The sequence below is a fragment of the Sus scrofa genome, chromosome 2 (genome assembly GCF_054392235.1).
Source record: "Sus scrofa isolate SSC_HxYL_T2T_F1_AM1 chromosome 2, Sscrofa_HxYL_maternal_Yorkshire_Landrace_v2.0, whole genome shotgun sequence".
NCBI lineage: Eukaryota > Metazoa > Chordata > Mammalia > Artiodactyla > Suidae > Sus > Sus scrofa.
Window position 1 is genome coordinate 111,693,998 of NC_139384.1, and position 21,146 is coordinate 111,715,143.

Genomic DNA, 21,146 nt, shown 5'->3' on the forward strand with positions numbered 1-21,146 from the left:
ATCTCAAAGCACCTCCTCCTTGGCTTGGCATTTAGATCATCCCACAACTTTATGATGCACAAAATCACCTAAACTTTGGACCAACTCAGGCTTCCCCCATGAGACCCTGATAACACAACTCTAAACGGAGAAACTCCCTAGCAATGGGTGAGGCAGTGTTAGCTAGGAAAACACGTGCCCTGGGTGGGTAGAGAGGAGAGAAGAGGGAATCTATTTAACTCTCAGGCCAGAGGAATCAAGTCTGTCATTTCAGTGGTTCTGAATTACTTTGGGTAGTCCCAGATTGGTCTGGCTCTTGCAGTGGTTCCAAACATGGTACTCAAGGACGAATCCATCAGATTAGCCCTTCCGACTGAAACACTGAAGCAGATCCTCACAACAGCTGTTCCTTTTTCCATCCTAAACCCCAAGTACTGACTTCGAGAAATTTGCTTGGGGTTTGGTAGGTGAAAAGCAGCTGGTTGGTAATAAGTTGTGTATTAAAATTGACTTTGTTTTTGAACGTTTCCTACTTGTATAGTTGGCTTGAGTGGACTGCTGATTTAAGGATACATGGTAATGAACTGAAAGATCCAGTGTGATGGTGTTTAGAAAAGGAAGGGAATTGTTAAACACTTAGAAGGAGGAGACAGGCACTAACTGATGGAGGGCCTCATTGGCCAAGATGGGGACTTTGGACCTTTGAAGAGTTTAAGGCAGATGTGTTTCCTGATCTGGCTGCAGTGTAGAGAATGAATTGGAGGTGGGGGTGGTGTTTGCTCAGTCCTTTAGATATGTAATAAGACAAAATAATTTGAATGTCATTTCATACCACTGTATCTGAATACCTGGTTATAAATAAAACCTCTCATTTAGCAGATGGGAAGCTGTTTGTTGAAAGGTACCACAATTTGTAGATGTTTCAACTTATCACAGATTCTGAAATGTACAGTAGAATGACTCGCTATAAGGAAAAATAAAATATTACAAACATTCCTCAATCACTAAGCTCCCAGTAATAAATGCATTGAGGAGTCTGTGTTGGGCATATGGAGAAGCATATGTTCCCTCATCCTCTGAGCTGGTGGAGCTGTGAAAGTGAGATTAGCCTTACAAAAAATGACAGAAAGGGAAATTTTTTATATATGTATCAAATATGTACATGTTGAGTTTCACTATAATACAAAGACAAGAACGAAATTTATAAATCCACTGGAGCTCATAAATCTTGAATTAGGAGACAGGGTGAATTTATGGCTGGGTTATATTAGGCTTATTCTCTAATCAGAGCTACATTTCCGGGGCATGAATTTTTTAAATCCAGGCAATAATGGGGTTCAACCATTATTAGTTTATAAATCTAACAAATTATTTTTATAGAATCTCCGTGCAAAATCTTGGCTGAATTCAGGTGTGTTTAGCTTGTGAAAACTTATCGAGTGATTAACTTGTGATTTCTGCATTTTTTAAGTATGTGTTCATATTACAGTAGAAGGCAAAAAATCTAAGCTGTATCAGTGCACAATCACCTGACTTTTCATCACAGCCGAGGGTGGGACACGAGGCAAGGGAAGGCCCTGTAATAGGTTCAGGCTGTAATCCGAGCAGCCTCACTGCTCAGGCCACAGGACCATGGGAGTCACCGCTCCTGCTATTTATGTAACATGCAGAAGCTGTCAGTCTAGGGAAACACTGGAACGGACTCTGAAATGCACCATTTAGAGATAACATCGGGCGGCATTGGGCACTGTCCTTCAAGATTTGAAACTGACTTTGAATGAAGAGCTATTATATGGTTCCATGCCCCAAAAAGATAAACTACATGGGCCCAGGAGCCATGGGCGAAAGTTCCTTCCTAAGTATTCTAAGAGCCATCCCCTCACCAGTGCCCCTAATTATCCACTGGGAATTTTGTTTTCCCTTCCCATAATCCTGCATAGGATTGGGGTGGGTGGGCAGGGTGGGCAATCCTGATTTCTCTGGAGGGGTGAGTTGGGGAATGTTCACCCCTAGGAGTACCATTAAGAATTCCACTAAGCTCAATGTTAGAGCTGCCATTCAATTATTTTTTGTTTTTGTTTTTATTTTTGTTTTGTCCTTTTAGGGCCATACCCATGGCATATGGAAGTTCCCGGGCCAGGGGTTGAATCAGAGCTGTAGCTGCCAGCTGATGCCACAGCCACAGCAACATGGGATCCGAGCCATGTGTGCAACCTACACCACAGCTCATGGCAATGCCAGATCCTTAACCCACTGAGCAAGGCCAGGAGCCTGTTTCCTCCTGGATGCTAGGCAGATTCATTAACCATTGAGCCACAATGTGAACTCCCATCCAGTTATTTTTGAATTCCCACACCAGCAGTCTAGCAGGCAAAGAAAGGAGCTACTATACTGGTAATGGTAATAACACTGGTTATCACTGAGGAGCCAGAGATACTACTGCATATGGGGTGCAGGGAGGAGTATGATTGTAACTCAAGGGATTCACCAGGGTATTTCCTGATGCTCTCGTAACTGGTAATAACCATAAATTGGTGACTGAAGTAACCACATTCTGATAAGGAATGGTAGTAAGGGGTTCAACACCCGGAGATGAAGGTCCCAGTGTCTATGCTGGGCAAGCAACAAATACCAGCAGATGTGACGGCCGAGGTTCAGGGGAGGCTAGAGGAAACGGTAGAGGAATGTAATGATAATTATCTCTTGCAGGTTCAAGAATAATTGCTTGTCCTTTAATTCAATTCTAATAAAACCTTTGACCAACCATCACTTTAAAGAATCAGTGATAAGTAATGTGTGGATTTCAGGGATACAAGAGTTAGACCAAATGTCAAGGTCTACACATCCTTTTGCCCTCACCACTTAGTTGACACTGACCTGCCTTATGCTGTCAGAACCTACATTTCTCTACCTTCCAGTAAGACAGGTTGGAAGTGCTAGCAAATTAACACCTCCAGAGCAGTCTTCAACCAATGACTGGTAGAAATTGCTAGTAAATAATTCAACCTCCTTGCTCCTTTGGTGGGATAACTCTGAGATGTGCCTTTCACACTGGATCCAAGAATTTCCCTAGAAGGTTAAGTTCTAGTTACTCCTATGGTAGTTGGCTTGATTACACTAATTTAATTTGCTGTCTTTTTTTCTTTGTCTCGCTTATGCACTCTAGTATTTCCTCCACTTAGAAAATAAGCTGCTTTCACTTCAGTCCTTGTCTTGGGATCTGCTTCTTGGGGAAATGCAAAATAAGACATGCATGGAGATACTTAGGACTCATCTCACTTAATGTTTGTTTCAGGAATATTGAGAAACTTGTCCAAAGTCATTTAGCCAATAAATACGGCAAGTGGACTTGGAACCCAGGTTTCTCTGACTTCAAAACCCATGTTTATTCCACTATTCCATGTTTCCTTCCATTCAACATGGTTGATATTCAGTGAGTAAGTTATATTTTCCAGCATTGAGGATATTTGATTTTGTTCAACCTCCTGATTGAGGATACCATGTTTTGGACCCAAACTCAAGTTTGCGGTCTCAAGGCTGATTCCCAAATTGGAGCCATATTATTCAAGATATCTAGGACTGATTTCGACCAGATGGTTCCTGTCATGGATTACTGGGCCAAATTTATACCAGAGACCATAAGCTACATGATTCAGAGAACAAAGGCAAGGTCATAACTAGAGAGAAACTGAGAGTAAAAGCCCTAAAATGGGAAAATGAAAGCAGAGGTGGAAAAGCCCTGTATTAATAAACTAGTCTTGCTTTCCAGAACTAATCCTTCAAAATCATTCTAGGAAAATAAGTAAAGAGAAATATTTAGAGCATTTCCATCATCTTTCTCTTTATTACCTGAGAGAGAAAAGTTGAGGGGCAAGAAAACCAAAAAATTTTCTTCATTATTTTAATCAAGAGTGTGTAGATTATATGTAGTTATAACATTGAAAATGTTTGCATAATTTTAATCTCTATAATGGGTATAGCCAAATCTCTATAATCTTTATAATTAAAGATAATTCAATAGGAGTTCCCATTGCGGCTCAGTAGAAACAAACCTGACTGGCATCCATGAGGAGGCAGGTTCAATCCCTGGCCTCACTCAGTGGGTTAAGGATTCGGCATTGCCGTGAGCTGTGTTGTGGGTAGGTAATGCAGCTCGGATCCTGTGTTGCTATGTCTATGGTGTAGGCCAGTGGCTACAGCTCCGATGTGACCCCAGCCTGGGAACCTCCATATGCCACGGGAGCGGCCATAAAAAGACAAAAAAAAAAAAAAAAGATAATTCAATAAGTAAAAATAAGACGGGATTCACTTGCACATTTATTTATAGGATTTGCCTTGATTTTTAATAACTTGTCCACCCTAAGATTGACATTCTTAGAGTCTCATTTTTTTCTAAGTTGATGGTATCACATTAGCTGGTGTACAGCTTAAGAGGACAGGCATTCGACCTGTGAAGACCTGAATTATTTCTTGATTTTAGTAAATTAAACTTCTTCACTTGGGATGACCCGTGTTACACAGGTTAGCATATCCTATTTCTAAAAATACATGAGAATCTAACTTTGATTTTAAAAGTAATATTCCATGTCAACCATCATTTTTGGACATCTCCAAAAGTGCTAATTCAAACCTAAGTCTCCAAGACACTGGATACTACTGAATCACTCAATCATCCCTTTAGAGGAGCAGAAGCTATCTCCCTGGAGTCTTTAACTATTATTGGTCCTTGTCTACCAGGTAATAAATACCCTGTTACAAGAGTTCATGAAAGGTCTCCTCTGCCATCACATTTTTGATAAGTGCAGAGACCCAGTGAGAAAAGAGTTCCATGTTCTTTCCACTTTATCACACTTGTAGTTGGTTCTTTTAACATGTTTGGATAATTGATAAGATCTGTCACTTTCTGAAACTACACCTCTTTACTCACAAAGCAGTATTAAATGATTGTTCAGTAAGCACTTGGGTGCTGGATGCTGCATAGGCATGTTAGCTGATTAAATCCTCATGATTCTGTTCAGAGAATATTGCAAAAGTTAAAGGAAGCTGTTTCAAGATGGGAGAAGTAGACAACGGTATTACATGCTCTTTTCAGGGAGATCAATAAGATAATTTATGTCTAAACTCCTTACAAAATAGTTTATATTTTGAAATTGAAGCTTATATAGTTTAACTTACTTCCCAAGATCACAAAACTATACAAGTCTGCAAATTGTGTCTGTCTAATGTGACAACCTATAGGTGTTTTCTATTATCTCATTGCTGGTTCCAGTGCTATATTCTTATCTATGTGAACCTTTTAAAGAATAATAGAAAAGGAAGGATATGAAGAGGTATCTAGGTATATCAAGTACCTAGCTCTCCTGACATTTTCACTTCTTTTAATAACTGCTCCACAAACACATGATTTTTTTTTTCTCTGAAAATCTTTTCAAAAATCCAGCTGCTTGGCTATCCACATTCTGCAACAGCCACATAAGAGTTTCAGTATTAAAAATCTCTCATAACTTCTCCCAGCCTGCTGGCTCCATGTCAAAGCTTCGCACCTCATCAGAGTACTAGTGCTCTAAGCTTTTTTCTTCATTCCTATGAAACAGGCTATCAGCAGAAGCTGGGAGACCAAACTTCTTTTCTGTCCCCATCCTGAAATGGTCTCTCCTAAGGATAGTAGAAACCACCTCCTCAGGAGTTCCCATTGTGGCTCAGTGGTAGCAATCCTGACTAGTAGCCGTGAGGAGGTGGGTTCGATCTCTGGCCCCACTCACTGGGTTAAGGAGCTGCAGCATAGACCACAGATGCGGTTCAGATCTCGTGTTGCTGTTGCTGTGGCATAAGCCAGCAGCTACAGCTCCAATTCAATCCCTAGCCTGAGAACTTCCATATGCTTCTGGTGTAGCCCTAAAAAGACAAAAAAGTAAAATAAAAACAGAAATCACCTCCTCAACAAGACCATTCTTCCCATCACTAAGCTTTACCATTCAGATCAGATATTTCAAAAGGGTTAAACGTATCATTTAATGGGGTGATAGCTGAAACGATATTACAATAACTCATCTGTTCCTTAATTCACTTATTCATTAAACTAGTATTCACTGACTGATTTCTGTGTACAGAACTATGGAGACAATAGCAGTAAGCAAAAAGCAATCACCATTTTTTACATAATCTAGTGGTGAATAAATATACAGTTTAAATGATCATACAAATAAAGGTGAAATGGCAACTACAAAAACTCAATGAAGGAAAAGCAAAAGATGCTTTTGAAGATGTAAGAAGTCTTTGGGGTTGATCAAAGGCTTCCTTACAGAACTAACATTGGAGATATGAAGATAAGTTGACATTAACTAGGTGAACAGGAAGAAAACATTTCAGGGAAAGGGAACAGCATGTACAAATATCCTGTGGCAGAAAGGAACATTTGATGAAAAGGAAAGGTAAAAAAAAGCTAATGTCCGGAGACCATAAATCACATGGTAGTGTGGTATCGCAAAAGATTGCAGAGGTGGGAAACCACATCTATGCAGGTTTATAGGCCATGCTAACTTTTTTCTGTATGTTTAAGGATAAAGGGGAATTCATGGGTGGTTTTGAGCTGTAACTGTGATATGATAAAATTTAGTTTTGAAAAGAGATTTGGGTTTGAGATTTCTCTGGCTGGAGTTTGGAGACATATAAATGGGAAAAAAAAACTAGGAAGCCATTGCAGTAGTCAGGAGAGAGATGATGATTTAGACTAAGGTGAAGGTGCTACTATGGATAGTAGATACTAGGAGCTAAAATTAGTGAGACTGAGGAATGTATTGGATCTGGTAGGAGAGAAAGAGGGAAGTGTTCACAGTGCTTTCTTATCTCTAGCTTATACAATAGTGTGCAGGTACAATTAATCAAAATGGGGGAAAATGGAAAAAGATCAACTTGGAAGGGAATATCTTAGGTTCATTTTTGGTCATGTTGAGCTTGAGATGTCATTGTGTTCACCAGGTATAAACCTGAATAAGATATTCGTGTATGATTCACACCTATGACGATATAGATTTGTAATAGAGATTACAATTAGAGACTTGAATTTGGAGGCACTTAAGAACTACATGAAACCATAGGCATGAGTGACTTAACCAGGAAAAAGTTCTATGACAGAATGCGAAACACATTCAATATTTAACAGCCAGGTCAAAGTAGATGAACCTGCAAAGGAGACAGAGAAATTACACTGCCTACCTCTTTCTTTGCCATTAGCACCTAATACATGCCTTACTTGCAGAAAAAATTTTACATGCATTTGTTGAGAAAAAGAGTGAACATATCTTGGTAAAGAGGATTAAAGCAAAGACCCACATAGCACACAACATAATGAAGCCAAAGGTAGCGTAATATACTGGGGGGGGGGGGGGGGAGAAAGCATATAAATCCAAAACAGGATTACATTGAGTAAAACCATAATAGAAACAAAAGCATAGCAGAAAGAAATATCTACAGCTCAGAATGGACTGGCCATGAATCAAAACATCATGTTGTCATCATAAAAGAAAATGAGCAGTGTAAAATGAATGGACTGTTTACTCACATTGATTATGCTACTTGGATTCTGTGTGCGGTTATGACCTACTTAGCTAAAAATGACCTGAAAAGTATTGGGAAATGTTTAAACAACCACAAGATGATGAAAGTTGGGAAGATAACTTTTTTAAAAAGCATAATTGACTAAGATAGTTATTCTTTTTTGAACGTTTGTATGAAAGCACAGTATGTTCTCATAGTATTCACCTTGATATTAAGACACTCTCCACATGCCTTAGTTTAATCTAGTATGAAACTGCTTACCCTTTCTAAATCAGTGCACAAATGTTAGCCTATACCACTGCTAGGGATAATAAATAAAGTACGTTTTATATGTATTTGCAAATACATATATTTTCCCTAAAGCAAACTCTTCTAAACTCAACTCCAGGGGTTCTACAGAAGAATATAAAAAAATCTATTTTTACCAGTTTATATACTACATAGTCTTTCCTCTAGTAATCTGAGAGACAAATCTATTGTCCATACAATTATTTATGCATTTGTAACTCTTAAATCTTTTTTTTTTTTTTTTTTTTTTTTTTTTTTGTCTTTTTGGAACTGCACCCATGGCGTATGGAGGTTCCCAGGCTAGCGGTCTAACCAGAGCCACATCTGTGACCTACACCACAGCTCATGGAAATACCGGATCCTTAACCTACTGAGCAAGGCCAGGGGTTGAACCCTTGTCCTCACGGATGCTAATCAGGTTACTAACCGCTGAGCCATGATGAGAACTCCTAACTCTGAAATCTTAATTTCATGTCTTCCTTGTTCTTTCTTCTCACCTACTTTTAATTCATTATCTTAATGCATTTAGTACTGTTAAAAGCCAATTTAAATCTTTCTGAAACAATGCACAGATGTAAATAAATAAGTAAATAGGTGATTTAATTACTGATACATCATGATATTAAATATTTTAGTCTCAGTCTTACCTTTTCAAAAAAAAAAAAAGCATAATATATTTTTAGTTTGTCATCTTCCAACCCATGTGTATTTCCCTGAACAGTTCGTTTTAGTTGCTAAGATAAGGAATGGCATTTTGGAGGATAATTTTGGTGTGAAAAACACACAGAAAAGGTGATATATGTGAGGAAATGGAGGAAAAGCTGAAGATTTTTAAGGTTACATGATGGTGGTCTAGGAATTCCCATTGAGATGCTTGAAAAATGCAAATCAATAACCTGAGTTATTCTGAAATTACTTTTATTGCTATACTGGGCTCCTCTGACTGTACCACTGCTCTGAACATGTTGGGTCATAAATAACTTGGATCATGTCTTTCTAAGCAGATTATATGGAACTGTTAGAAAATATGTGTCAGAAAGTCAGAGGAGTGGGGCTCATACTGTACTTGGGTGGAGAATTTAAAAAGGCGGAAGAGAGAACCACAGGCTTTTATTTTAGAAGAGGTAACTACCTAAATAAAGGCCCAAAGATGAAAATAAGCACTAAATAAAAGTTAAAATATAGAACAATTGTGTCTTAAAGAAAAGAGGAAAGTCACAGTGGGAGCAGAGAGGACTGCTGGGTATTCCAGGAAACAAGCCAGGCAGTGTGGGTGAGGCAGAAGCTACTATGAGTTCTTGAGCAGTAGAATGATATAATGAAAACGTAGTAGATGATAGTAAAACCAACCAATGCTGTTGTAATGGGTTGGAGAAAAAGACTGGTTCTAAGAGAAGTGTGGAGGAAGAACCAAGTGAAAATGACAATCCACTAGGAACAGGCAAAAAGCAGCTCATCATGGAAACCTTAATCAAGATTCTACCCTGGGAATGCTTAAGAATGATGTGCTCCTTCTAGAAAAGACACCATGCATGGAGGACATGGGAGAGTGAAAGGAAGGATCTATTGAGGACATCATGCTGGGGTTACAGTAATACAGCAGGTTGTTCAAGAAATAAGAGCACCTGGACATAGAGTGCTGGAGTAAAGGTAAGTGATTGAGCTAGAAACAATCTCTTTAGAGGTTAGAGGGTACTACACATGAATAAAAGAGCAATAAAAATGAGATTTATTTTTCCTTAATTTTTTAAGCTGCTTTCATTATAGGGAAATACACAGATAAAAATTAAAATTGCTTACAACCCTACCATACAAATAGGTAAACTATAAGCTCTCTAGTATAGAGTTTATATCTTTTATTTGTTTTTCTATACGTACTTTTTTTTCCTTTCTTTCTTTTTTTTTTTTTTTTTTTTTGTCTTTTTAGGGCTATACCCGCAGCATATGGAAGTTCCCAGGCTAGGGGTCCAATCAGAGCTGTAGCCGCCAGCCTACACCAGAGCCATAGCAATGCCAGATCCGAGCTGCGTCTGCAACCTACACCACAGCTCATGGCAATGCCAGATCCTTAACCCACTTAGTGGGGCCAGGGATTGGACCTGCGTCCTCATGGATGTTAGATTAGTTTCTGCTGAGCCATGACGGGAACTCCTATACATGCTTTTTTAATGCTATGTGTAGAGTAGTATGGCATAGTTCAACACTTCTCAACTGTGTCCCATCTCCCAATAACTGTTTATCCCCTGGGAAAACAGGGGCTCCCATGTCCTTCAAGTCTGGGGAAACTGCATACTAGAACCCTCCTTTGGAGATAAACATTATACACTAGTACATCAGAGCTCCCACAAGGTGAACCGTGAAAAGAGTGAAAAACTGACATAAGAAATGAATAACTGACAGTCTTAGATTTTTTGGCAGACCTGTTGACATCACCCTGCACTGCTCTCCCTTTGAAAGATGAAGGTGCGGTTGTCAGGATCTTGAGTTTTGGAAGCAGACAAGCCTAGGTTCAGAGTCGGCCTCCCAACTTTGTTCTCTTCTGGAAAGTTGCTGCCTTCACATCACTTTACTCTCAATGAAAGATCGGTGTGAGGTTTAAAGGAGATAAGGTACATGAAGCGCTCAGCAGGTCGGGTTCACAGTTATCACCCTGAAAACTGGGCTGGCTTTAGTGATGTCATAATTACTAACCTGGAGTTTTCCCTTAACTATAAATCACAACTATTTGGCATTTAATATTTTTCAAAATTAACCTTTTTAATGTCTCTACAGAAGTCTATTGAATGGCTAATGCACAAATGATTTGTCTAATTTCATACTGTGAGATAATTTATTTCCATTTTTTTTTCCTTTTACAAATAATGCTTAGATGAATAACATTGCCTACAAACCTTTCTTCTTCTTCTTTTTTTTTTTTTTTTGGTCTTTTGTTTTTTTTAGGGCCACACCCACAGCTTATGGAAATTCCCAGGCTAGGGGTCGAATTGGACCTGCAGCTGCCAGCCTACACCATAGCTACAGCAATGATGGATGCAAACCACATCTGCAAACTACACCACAGCTCATGGCAACGCTGGATCCCTAACTCACTTAGCAAGACCAGAGATTGAACCTGCATCCTCTTGGATACTAGTTGGGTTCATTAACCACTGAGCCACAGCGGGAAATCCAACATATAAAACTTTCTGGACAGCTTTGCATAATTCCTTATAACCGATTCCTAAAAATGGAATTACTGGATAAAGAGGTATAAATATTTTTAAGGTTTTTGATACAGTTTACTAAACTTCCCTCCAGAAAACTTGTATCACATTGCATTTCCACTATGGGGTGACTGAGTAGTTACTGCTATGTTCTAATCTTTGTGTTGGGATAATAGTAAAGACTGATTGCCACAATCAAGCAGAAAGAAAGAAAAGCCATATTACATTTACACTTGCTTTAGGTATAGAAAGGAGAAATAAGTTAAATATAAGTTATTTGGAAGATAAACCCATTTACACTCTGACTTCCCAGGCCCCTACCTGGGCTGAACAGAGCAAGCCTGGAGATGGAAGTTTTACAGAGTTATGCTTAAAGGGGGTAACTCCAATGGTTACAGATTAAGATAAAAAGCAGGTAATAACAATAAATTAAAGCAAATGTGATAATAACATGGAGAACAAATAGGTTTGGAAGTTTGAGAACTCATCAACATGACACAGGTTGTTTGCTTAACTCTCACTATAAAAGATCCAGTTATTTATTATTTTTGCAAGAATGAATATTAAAGTCAGCTATTTAATACATAATGACATAAGAGTATATTTACGTGCAAACTGAAATGTATTGAGATGACAGAGTATGGAAGGTATTTCATTTCTAAGAATCAATCAAGGAATTATTCAGAAATGAAAATGTTTTATATGTAGAGAAAGTAACAATACACTGAAGTCCTTGAAGGTAGGAGGGTAAATGTCTCATTGATCTTGGATTCCCCATTACAAATGGGGGGACAGGCACATGATAGGTAAACAGCATATGTCTGTTGTGTTTATAGAAATTTCTTAATGAGGATTTCACTCCCTCTTTTCAGAGGTAGGACTCTTAGTTCCTCAAGAGAGAGATACAGTCAGCCAATTTAGATGGTGAAATCACCAAAAGTGTATTTCCAAGGTGAATCAAGAATTAATACAGGGATTAATAATATCTCCTTCAGCTCTACACGATATATTTATCCACATATACAAGGAAAGGTACTTTCCAGTGATATATTCAGCAAAAAATCAAACTGACCTTCCATGTAACATCACAAAATATCATCAGATTACTCTGATGGGTAGAAATGTGACATGATTTAGTTTTACGCTTTGAATGATTTTTTTTTCATGTTTAAATGCTGTTAATTAAATACTAAAAGTGAAAGATCCTATTCCTAATTTTTAAAGTTACTTCTCTCTCAGCTCTTTTTTCAGGCTCTGAGTTAGTTACATGAATTATCCAATATGACTTTTTTTCTTTTGAAAAAAGAATTAGTTGGAGAACTGTCAAATCCCCAGTCATAGATCAAGAAGGATGAATTTTAAATGGCAAGGCAATTAGCTAAAATAGACCTAAATTCCAAAAATTCACATTTTTCCATTACTTTAGTAAAGCTATGTTACTGTAATGATTATGAGGCTTGTATCTTGAACTCTTGAGCTAAAAAAGAGAGATACACTCTTGACTTATCTGTGTAGTCTAAAAAGTTTTGAGTTCTTTTTGTAAGATGCATTTACCTCCACGGATAAAAATTTCTATCAAACGTCAGAAGAATCATGGAATTATCACTAGTATAGTTTCTAGAGGTTCTCACCTGAGTAAAGAAGGGTAGAAATGTGATATGCAAGAAAGCCAATGGAATGGTTGCTTGAAAGATGGTTTTAAGGAATCTGAAGCAGAATCATCCAGGCCATGCTGAAAAGTCCTAGGAAAATAAAAATAATTATCTCAGAATATACAGGAAATATTATGATTATGATGACCACCAAAACTTCTTAGTATTCAAAGTTACTGACTTTACAGGAAGTGGTATTGTGCCAGGATAGACAATGCACCCACTTAATCCACTTGGGATTTATGTTAATAAGTGATTCAGAGGCCTCTACTTAACAATCATTACACTTAGGAGGGTACGACAATACCATTATCATTTAACTTTTTAATAAACTCCCACTATAAACTTTGTTAAAAATAAATGTATGAAGAATAATAAAATGAATTCCACTTATATCTAACTCCCTCAACCTGGATCCAACAAATGTCAATATTTTGTCATTTTTGCTTCATTAAAGTAAAAATGCTTAGCATAAAGGTACCTCTTTAAAGTGACTTATAAATATAAACAATTAATGAGAATTTATCATTAATTTTGCATGCTTCTAAGTGCCTACAGAAGGTGGGTAAAGAAGAATTTAACTGTAAAATATACACCTGTGATTTCAAAATTAGAACATTTGGCCAGAATATCTGGTCTATAACTATCCTTGGAGAAGTAACTGTAGCATTTTTCTAGGTTGGCACAAAATTCAACAATAAATCTTGAGTTAATAAGAAATGATTCGTTACATAAAATCTTTATTAGAGAGCGTGGCTAATAAAAATTTTATAATAACAAAGGACTATATTTGCCTACATAGAGTTAAGAGTGACAACTGGGAACATTTTGGAAATGGAATTGTTTAAAGCAGTGCTATCTCTCTTTATACATACTATAGGAAAGTTGGCATCTTTTAAATAATATGTAGAATGGAATTCTACTTTGAAAATCCACTCCTGTCTTTTCAGCCTATATCCTGTTTCTTGTACCCTTACATTTCCAAATTTGACCTGCCTCTCCACTGTTTGTCTTGCCAAGTATAACACCTTCTAATTTAATGTACTGTGACATTTTTAGACTTTTAATATACCATCTCCTCTTTGAAAGCCTTTTTTTCCCCCTCACTAAATTCAGATAGAACAAAATTCCTTAAATAGGGTTCAAAATGAGGCTGTTCTATTCCCATTCCATATCTTCCACTGTGTGAACTAGAGAAGCATGCACAAGTTAGGTCAAGGCACCAAGACATGCTTTTCTAAGGAGTCTGGACTTTGTATTAGCAATGAGGAATCTGAGGAGTTTATAGCACAGGAGTTTTATCAGCTATTTTAAATTTTAGAAAAATTACTTGTGCACTAGTGAGAATAGCTGATTGGAGAAGGTTAGGGCTGGAGGAAGGGAGATCATGAAGATGATGTTTCAATAGACCAGGCAGAAGAAGACAAAGTCCTGAATCAAAGTCATAGGCAGAGGAGATAGTGTCTAGGAAACAAATGTTTAAAAAAATTCTTTTTAATAATAGAATTAACAATATTCATTCCTTAATGATGTGGTATTGGAGATAGCATGAGGGAGAAGGTAGTAGACAGAGGGTTAAGAAAAAAAGGAGAAGTCTGGATGATTCACAGGCATTTTACTTAGTTTTAGATATTCTGAGAAAACTGCAAACATTGGAAGTACATTCAAAGAGAGACATCCAGTAGGAACTTGGATTTACTTAAGATCTAGCACATACAAGAGACATTTGGATTGAAGACATTAATATGGAAGTCATTAACATAATGGGGAAACCATAGGAGTGGATGAATTCACCCAAAGAAAGAGCGTAAGATGAAAAGATGGACAAGAACACAACTCTGGAAGACACCAACATTTAAAGAATGAGATGAGAAAAAGAAGCACTCAAATGAAACTAGGAAGGAATCATCAGAAAAGTAGGCCAAGAGCCAAGAGAAAATGATTTTAGGAAAGCTTAAGGGCAGAGAAATGGCCAAGCTTCAAAAGCTGCAGTGAGGGTAAGTGAATGGAGGGACAAAAATTGGAGTTAGCATTAATAACCTGTTGTTTGTTTTGCATGATGAGGGCAGTTGCAGTACACTGAGTGAATGGTAGGTGTCAAAGTGGAGACAATGAGTACAAACTATGCTTTAGAAGGAAAGTACAATAGTAAAGAAGGAATATTTTTTAACACAAGAGAGTCTTAGGGGGAAGAATTTAAAGATAAAAGGAATATTTAAAAGATTAAGGCCATGGTGTAGAAGGTAAATGTGATCAAAAGCTTAGGCAGAAAGATTTGCTTTGGTTGGGAAAAGAGACACACCAATCACCAATCAAAGGATGTATAGAGGTGAGGCAGAATCAAGATATTTATAAAGTTAGAGAAGTTGAAGTACGTTCCTGATGGTCTGGGTTTTTCAGAGAAGTAAAGGGGAGGGCCATATTCTAGCAAATAGTGGAATGGAGCAAGGCGGAAGCTTTGTCCTAAGTGGGCAAGGGGACAAGAGGGAGCTACCCAGAGATAAGACAGGGGGTAGGACTGCCAGAATGTACAAAAGGACAGCTGTGTGATTTTTGTCAACAGTGTTCCAGAGTCTGAATAGAGACTGCAACGAGAAAGTGAGGGTGCAGAGGAAAGACAAGTAGTAGCAAGTGAGCTAGGAAGAGGGTGCTGGTAGAATGTGAGAGGAGGTACAGTAAGGGTCTGGAAAGAAAGGCAGTCTCAAGGGAAGGGTCAGATTGGGAGGAAGGATGGGACAAGAAATGGACTTGATGAGATAGCAGGAGGGACTAGAGGCTATGCTATCGTAGCCTCTGCCTGCTTCTCCACCTACCTCTTTGAGCCCCTTGCATAAAGCCCCATTTGTTCAGTTATTTGTGGAGGAAGTGGGGGGGCACCTCATTTCTCCAAAAGGAATACGTTACCTAGAATGCCCTCTCTGTCGTGATCAACCAGCTCCACAGATTGCTCTACCTGAAAAGCTTATCCAATAAGTGTCCCCTGACCTTACTGTCTAAAGTATGTTCCTTCTCACCACCCAAGCCATCTCTATGCCCTTATTTGGCTTTGCTTCTTCTTAGGACTTGACTCTACCTCTGACTTTTTTTTTTTTTTTTTTTTTTTTTGTCTTTTTGCTATTTCTTTGGGCCGCTCCCATGGCATATGGAGGTTCCCAGGCTAGGGGTCTAATCGGAGCTGTAGCCGCTGGCCTATGCCAGAGCCACAGCAACACGGGATCCAAGCCGCATCTGCAACCTACACCACAGCTCACGGCAACGCCGGATCGTTAACCCACTGAGCAAGGGCAGGAACCGAACCTACAACCTCATGGTTCCTAGTCAGATTTGTTAACCACTGCGCCACAACGGGAACTCCTACCTCTGATCTTTTTACATTCACTTTCTGCTGTCTGCTCCATATCCGAGGGGAGGTTTGCTGAAGATCATAAATGCACCTGCATGGGTATGTGCAAGAGCTCTGGAGCCAGACAGCCTAGACTTGTATCTTGGGCGGGTTTTTTATTAGATGTGTAGTGTTGTTTGGCAATTAATTTTGCTTTAGTTTTCCCATTTGCAAAATGAGAAAATGCTAATCACCTTCCAAGGTCAGTGTGACCATTGAGATAACACATCTAAAGCCCTTAGCAAAGTGCCTTGTATGAGTGCCTTCTACGTGACAAGGGCCTAACAAATGTAAGGTAACTATCTGTATGATAACAGTGGCAAATACGTCTCAAGAAGGTCTACAAGTACCTCAGAACTGACATGGAAGTCCTAATAGTCTAAACAGTTGTCCAGGTAAAGTTTTATCCTCAAGATTTAGAAAAAATAATGGAGGGTCTAATAATAATGGGATGGTTATTTGGTGCCAAATTTCTTAGACTACAAACCACTGGTAACATACTACTTCCCGTAATATTTCTGCCAGTCCCTAAACTCTTCTCCTCCACTGACAATTGTACTGGTAATAGTAAGGTTATTTGGCGATAATAAATGTTAGGCAGATGTTTATGGTCTCAGAGGGGGGTGGGATCTGTATGAACATTTAATTCCACAGCAAGATCCCAAATTAGTTTCATTATTCTGGAGAGTATAACAGGGTGAAAATTGGCGCACAAGCCTCAATGGGAGAACGAAATGATGATCTATCTATTAGATAACCTCTAATGATGTTTTGGTATACAGTTAAAGAGGGGATGCTCTAAATAATTCATAGTGGAGAGTAAAATACAACCGTATGCGCCACAGAATTATGCCTTGTTTTCCACAAGACATAAAAGAATTTTGATGGAGCAAATCTGAATCGTCCTTTAAAAATAAGTAACTGTCTGTAGGCTAAAGCAGAGTACATTTTCTCACATTTCCAAATTATGGCCTTGTAAAAACAGATTTGCTTAAGGGGAAAAATATGAATTTGGAGAAATTTCTTGTCTTTGCCTTTCGTCCAACATCATGCCCCATCTCTATCATTGCATCTTACTGGCTCTAGGCTGATCCCACCACACCACTTGACCCCAGATTCGGTCTCCTTGGGTTCCCTGATCTGCAATTCTGTTGCCTGCCTTCCTTTTTTCATTAACGAAACTGATGGAGTCCTTGGGCTTATGCAGCCAGATGCTGTTAGAATGAAAAAAATTCAGTGCACATCAAGAGTGAGACAAACCGATATGCTAAAAAGAGTTAGCTGGCTTTTATGCTTTGCTTGTGTCACCCTGCTTTTGGCTGCCCTCCCAGGACAACTATGTCTCATAATATGATGCTGATGGAATAAATCTCTAGGGTAGAATTAAGGCAGCCCAAGGATGTAAGTTCCACAGGGGCAGAGAAGGCAGGTCAGATGTCTTCCTGTCATGGTGCCTAATCCATTGGAAGTGCTTAATAAATTAATAACAGACTTGTGGTTGCCAAGGGGAAGGAAAGAGGAAGTAGGATAGATGGGGGAATTTGGGGTTAGTAGATGGAAACTATTACATTTAGAATGGATAAGCAATGAGTTCCTACTGTATAGCACAGGGAACTATATCCAAACCCTTGGATAGAGCATGATGGAAGATAATATGAGAAAAAGAATATATGTGCATACATATATGACTGGGTCACTATGCTGTACAGCAGAAACAGCACTGTTGCTCATACAACACTATAAATCAACTATACTCTAATAAAAATAAAATTTAAAAAATAGCAAGGGAAGACCACAGCTTCAGAAGGAGAATTAGATTGAAACAACTACTGAGACCACATTTGAATACTTGAGATAACCAAAAACATATGAGTCTTTCTGATGGTCCTAAAATTTAAACAACTAACCATGAATATGTAGAGATAATCAAATTCAATCTACTGCACCATTTTAAACATAATTCTAAGCCACTGCTTTTCTTTCATAAAGCAGCGTTACCGATGGGACCAGAAGTAAATGTCATTACGTAAAAGAAATCGAGGGAGGATACTTGGAGTACAATATGGTTCCCCACATTTCTCTGCCCCTGGCTTGTGCTTCTCATGACAAAAATAACTCTTTAAGGTTAGAAAATGATGATTTGAAGTTAGAAAATGAACGGGCACAATGCTTAGCCTATGGATGGTCTACAGTAAACACTGCTTTAAAAAAAAAAAAAAAAACGAAAAAGAACCATAAATAGAAGGTAGTGTCAGGCCCTGTCAGTGGAAAAGAGGATGAATTTCAGGGGCCATCTGTGAAAAGCAATCTTGGGTGGTACATAGCCAAGGGGCAGACTGAGAACAGGACAAATTGTGAAGAGATAAAACAAGATTTCACTCCCGAGTATAGGGCAGGAACCAGCTAGTCAGAGATTCAGGGCACAGGCCTTATCCAAATCAATGGCCCCTTACCAGTGTTTTACCTTACTAAAACCATACAGAGCTGTTTGATTTCAATTTCTGGTTTTTCGGTTTGTTTATTGTTGTTGTTTTTTTTTTTCTTTTTAATAGAGATTTCACTCAAAAATAATGTTGAGAGAAGGGGACAGAGGGAGTCATTTAGTCTAAAAAAAAAATGTCTAAGACAGTTAACTCTGTTTCCTGAAACATTTGCATACTGCCAGACACATTTTTTTTACATTTACACATTTTATTTCCATTTCTATCTAGCCCGTATTCATTTTTAACAGCTTTATTGAGATATATAATTCACGTACGACAAAATTTATTAATTTAAAGTATACAACTAAGTGATTTCTACTGTAGTCACAGAGTTGTGTAACTTTCACTACTAATTTTATAACATTTTCATTAGCCTCAAAAGAAACCCTGACCCATTAGTAGGCACTACAAATTCTCCCCTCCTCTCAGCCCCTGACAACCAAGAATCTACTTTCTGTCTCTAAGGATTAGCTTATTCTGGAAATTTCTAATAAACTGAGTATACAATATGTGCTAGCTTACATCTGTCTTTTTTCACTTAGCATAAATGTTTTAAGGTCCATCCCTATTACAGCTTCCATCAGGACTCCATTTCTTTTTATGGCTGAATAATATTCTACTGTATGCATCCACCACATTTTGTTTATCCATTCACCAGTTGATGGGCATTTGGGTTCTTTTCACTTCGTGCTATTATGAAAAATGCTGCTATGAACACTGTGTACAAATCTACGCACAACATATGTTTGCATTTCTTTTGTGTACATACCTAAGAGTAAAATTACTGTGTCATATGACCATATGTTCAACATTTTACATAAGCATACCCTATGCTGAACATTTTGAGAAACTACCTGTTCCAAGTGTGGCAGACATCCTTGAAAAATGAAAAGTAAAGTTTTAGTCCAACATGTTCTGTCTTGCAAGGGACAGTGAAGTACTTTCAGATAAACAAGAGAAACAAACAGGTAAGGACCATAACCTTCAAACATCTAGCACTAGTTTGAAGCTGAACTATAGACAAAAGCATTGAAATTCCTTGGAATTTAGTGATTCAAAAGCCATGTGAATGATACCAAGTGAACTTCAAAGGTTGGTCTGCTGCTCCTCAGCATAGCGATCAACATTCTGGCCTATTTCTGATGACTCCAGCTTTTGCCTGGTATGTTAGCAGTTGTAATGAAATTCATTCTTCCTTGTTATTAAATGAGGCAACACTGGGGATAGTCAACTTTCAAAAAGTTTCCACTTTTAAGAGGTTTTATATGACACATCAAAACATTTTGGAAATATATATAACATTTCATTCTAACATTAAAAATTTTATCAGATTTTCCTACATTACTTGAGGGTGAATATTTCATCTTGCTCCCTGATATATTCAATGTGTTTAATCCGGTGCTTAATCATAGAGCTTAGGGGGAGCTCTATGATTGTTGAAATGAAACTAAACTGCATTTACCTAGAATTTCAAAAATTAGTTTTTAATTTTCTATATACAAACTAAAACTAACATTCTATGCAAGCAAAATGCAATACATGAAACCACTGTCTGGGTATGTGTGTGAGCGTGCATTGAGTATGCTTCTGAATGTGCAATTTAACTGCCTTTATGAAAGAACTACAAGTGATAAGCATTTTGGAAAATACATAGTGACTATTTTATGTTTCAGCAGGTCTCTTTCCCTGGAGGAAAAATCTCAAGTACTCCTTTTACAACATTCTAACAGAAATCTACAAAGGAGAGTTTAAAAAGAACACACGTTTTTTTGCAAACAGGTTTTATTCTTTCTGAAAAGATTTAAAAATCTTATTTCTGTTCTGGGATTTAGTGGTCCTATGCTAAGCTCAGAAAGGAAAATACATTCAGTTTATCTGTCAGAACTACTTGGAATAAAGGCAGTCACCTTCAAAAAAGGCATATCACATAGACTGACAAATTTCAGATATGGTTTATAAAAATTCAATGCTATCGACATCTGATTGCTACTTTTCACCAGTTCCTCAAAGCACACAGTTTAATTTTTAAATGTGAGACAGAGATACAATATTTTTTCTAAAATACCAATAATACGACAACTTCATATCCTGGCTGTGAAAAGAAGCTAAGTGAGTCAATATATTTCTTGCAACACACTTTTTTTTTCCTATTTGGTGAGGAACGGGCTGCCCTGTATATTTCCTTTGTCAGTACAAAGCAAAATGTATTTTAAAGATGAGATTTACACTCTAGGAAAATAATCATAAATTTTATATCAATACAAATGGATAAAATGTGTGAAAATTTTTACAATCTGAGAAATTACAAAAAAGAATTAAAGTATATATAGACTTTTGTTCATGTTTCAAAACAATATAGCTATCTACGTTTTCTATTAAGAAAAAACAGAGCAGCACTTTGGCATACACTCTTTTGCAATCCTGGTTGAAATTAGCAATTTAAATTTGTGAATGAGGTTATAGCACAATATCTAATGTACAAATCACAGAGATGTGAATACTTGCATAGTTGTTTAAAAATGTATCAAAAGGCCACACGTTAATAATGTTTGTTACATTACTATTATTAAAATATGCAATCTTTGATAATAATTTATTTGTT

General features: G+C 37.7%; 1 protein-coding gene across 11 annotated transcripts in view; it reads right to left on the reverse strand.

Moving 5' to 3' along the window:
- Window positions 1-21,146, reverse strand: part of KIAA0825 — a 399,794-nt gene that overhangs the window by 257,628 nt on the left and 121,020 nt on the right. For all 11 annotated transcript variants that reach the window (XR_014838284.1, XR_014838285.1, XR_014838282.1 and 8 more), the window contains one exon: window positions 12,659-12,769. Coding sequence is in view for 7 of the 11 variants with exons in the window: in XM_085014028.1 (XP_084870154.1) it covers window positions 12,659-12,769 (111 nt within the window). In the remaining 4 variants the exon portion in view is untranslated. The remainder of the gene's footprint in view (window positions 1-12,658; window positions 12,770-21,146) is intronic.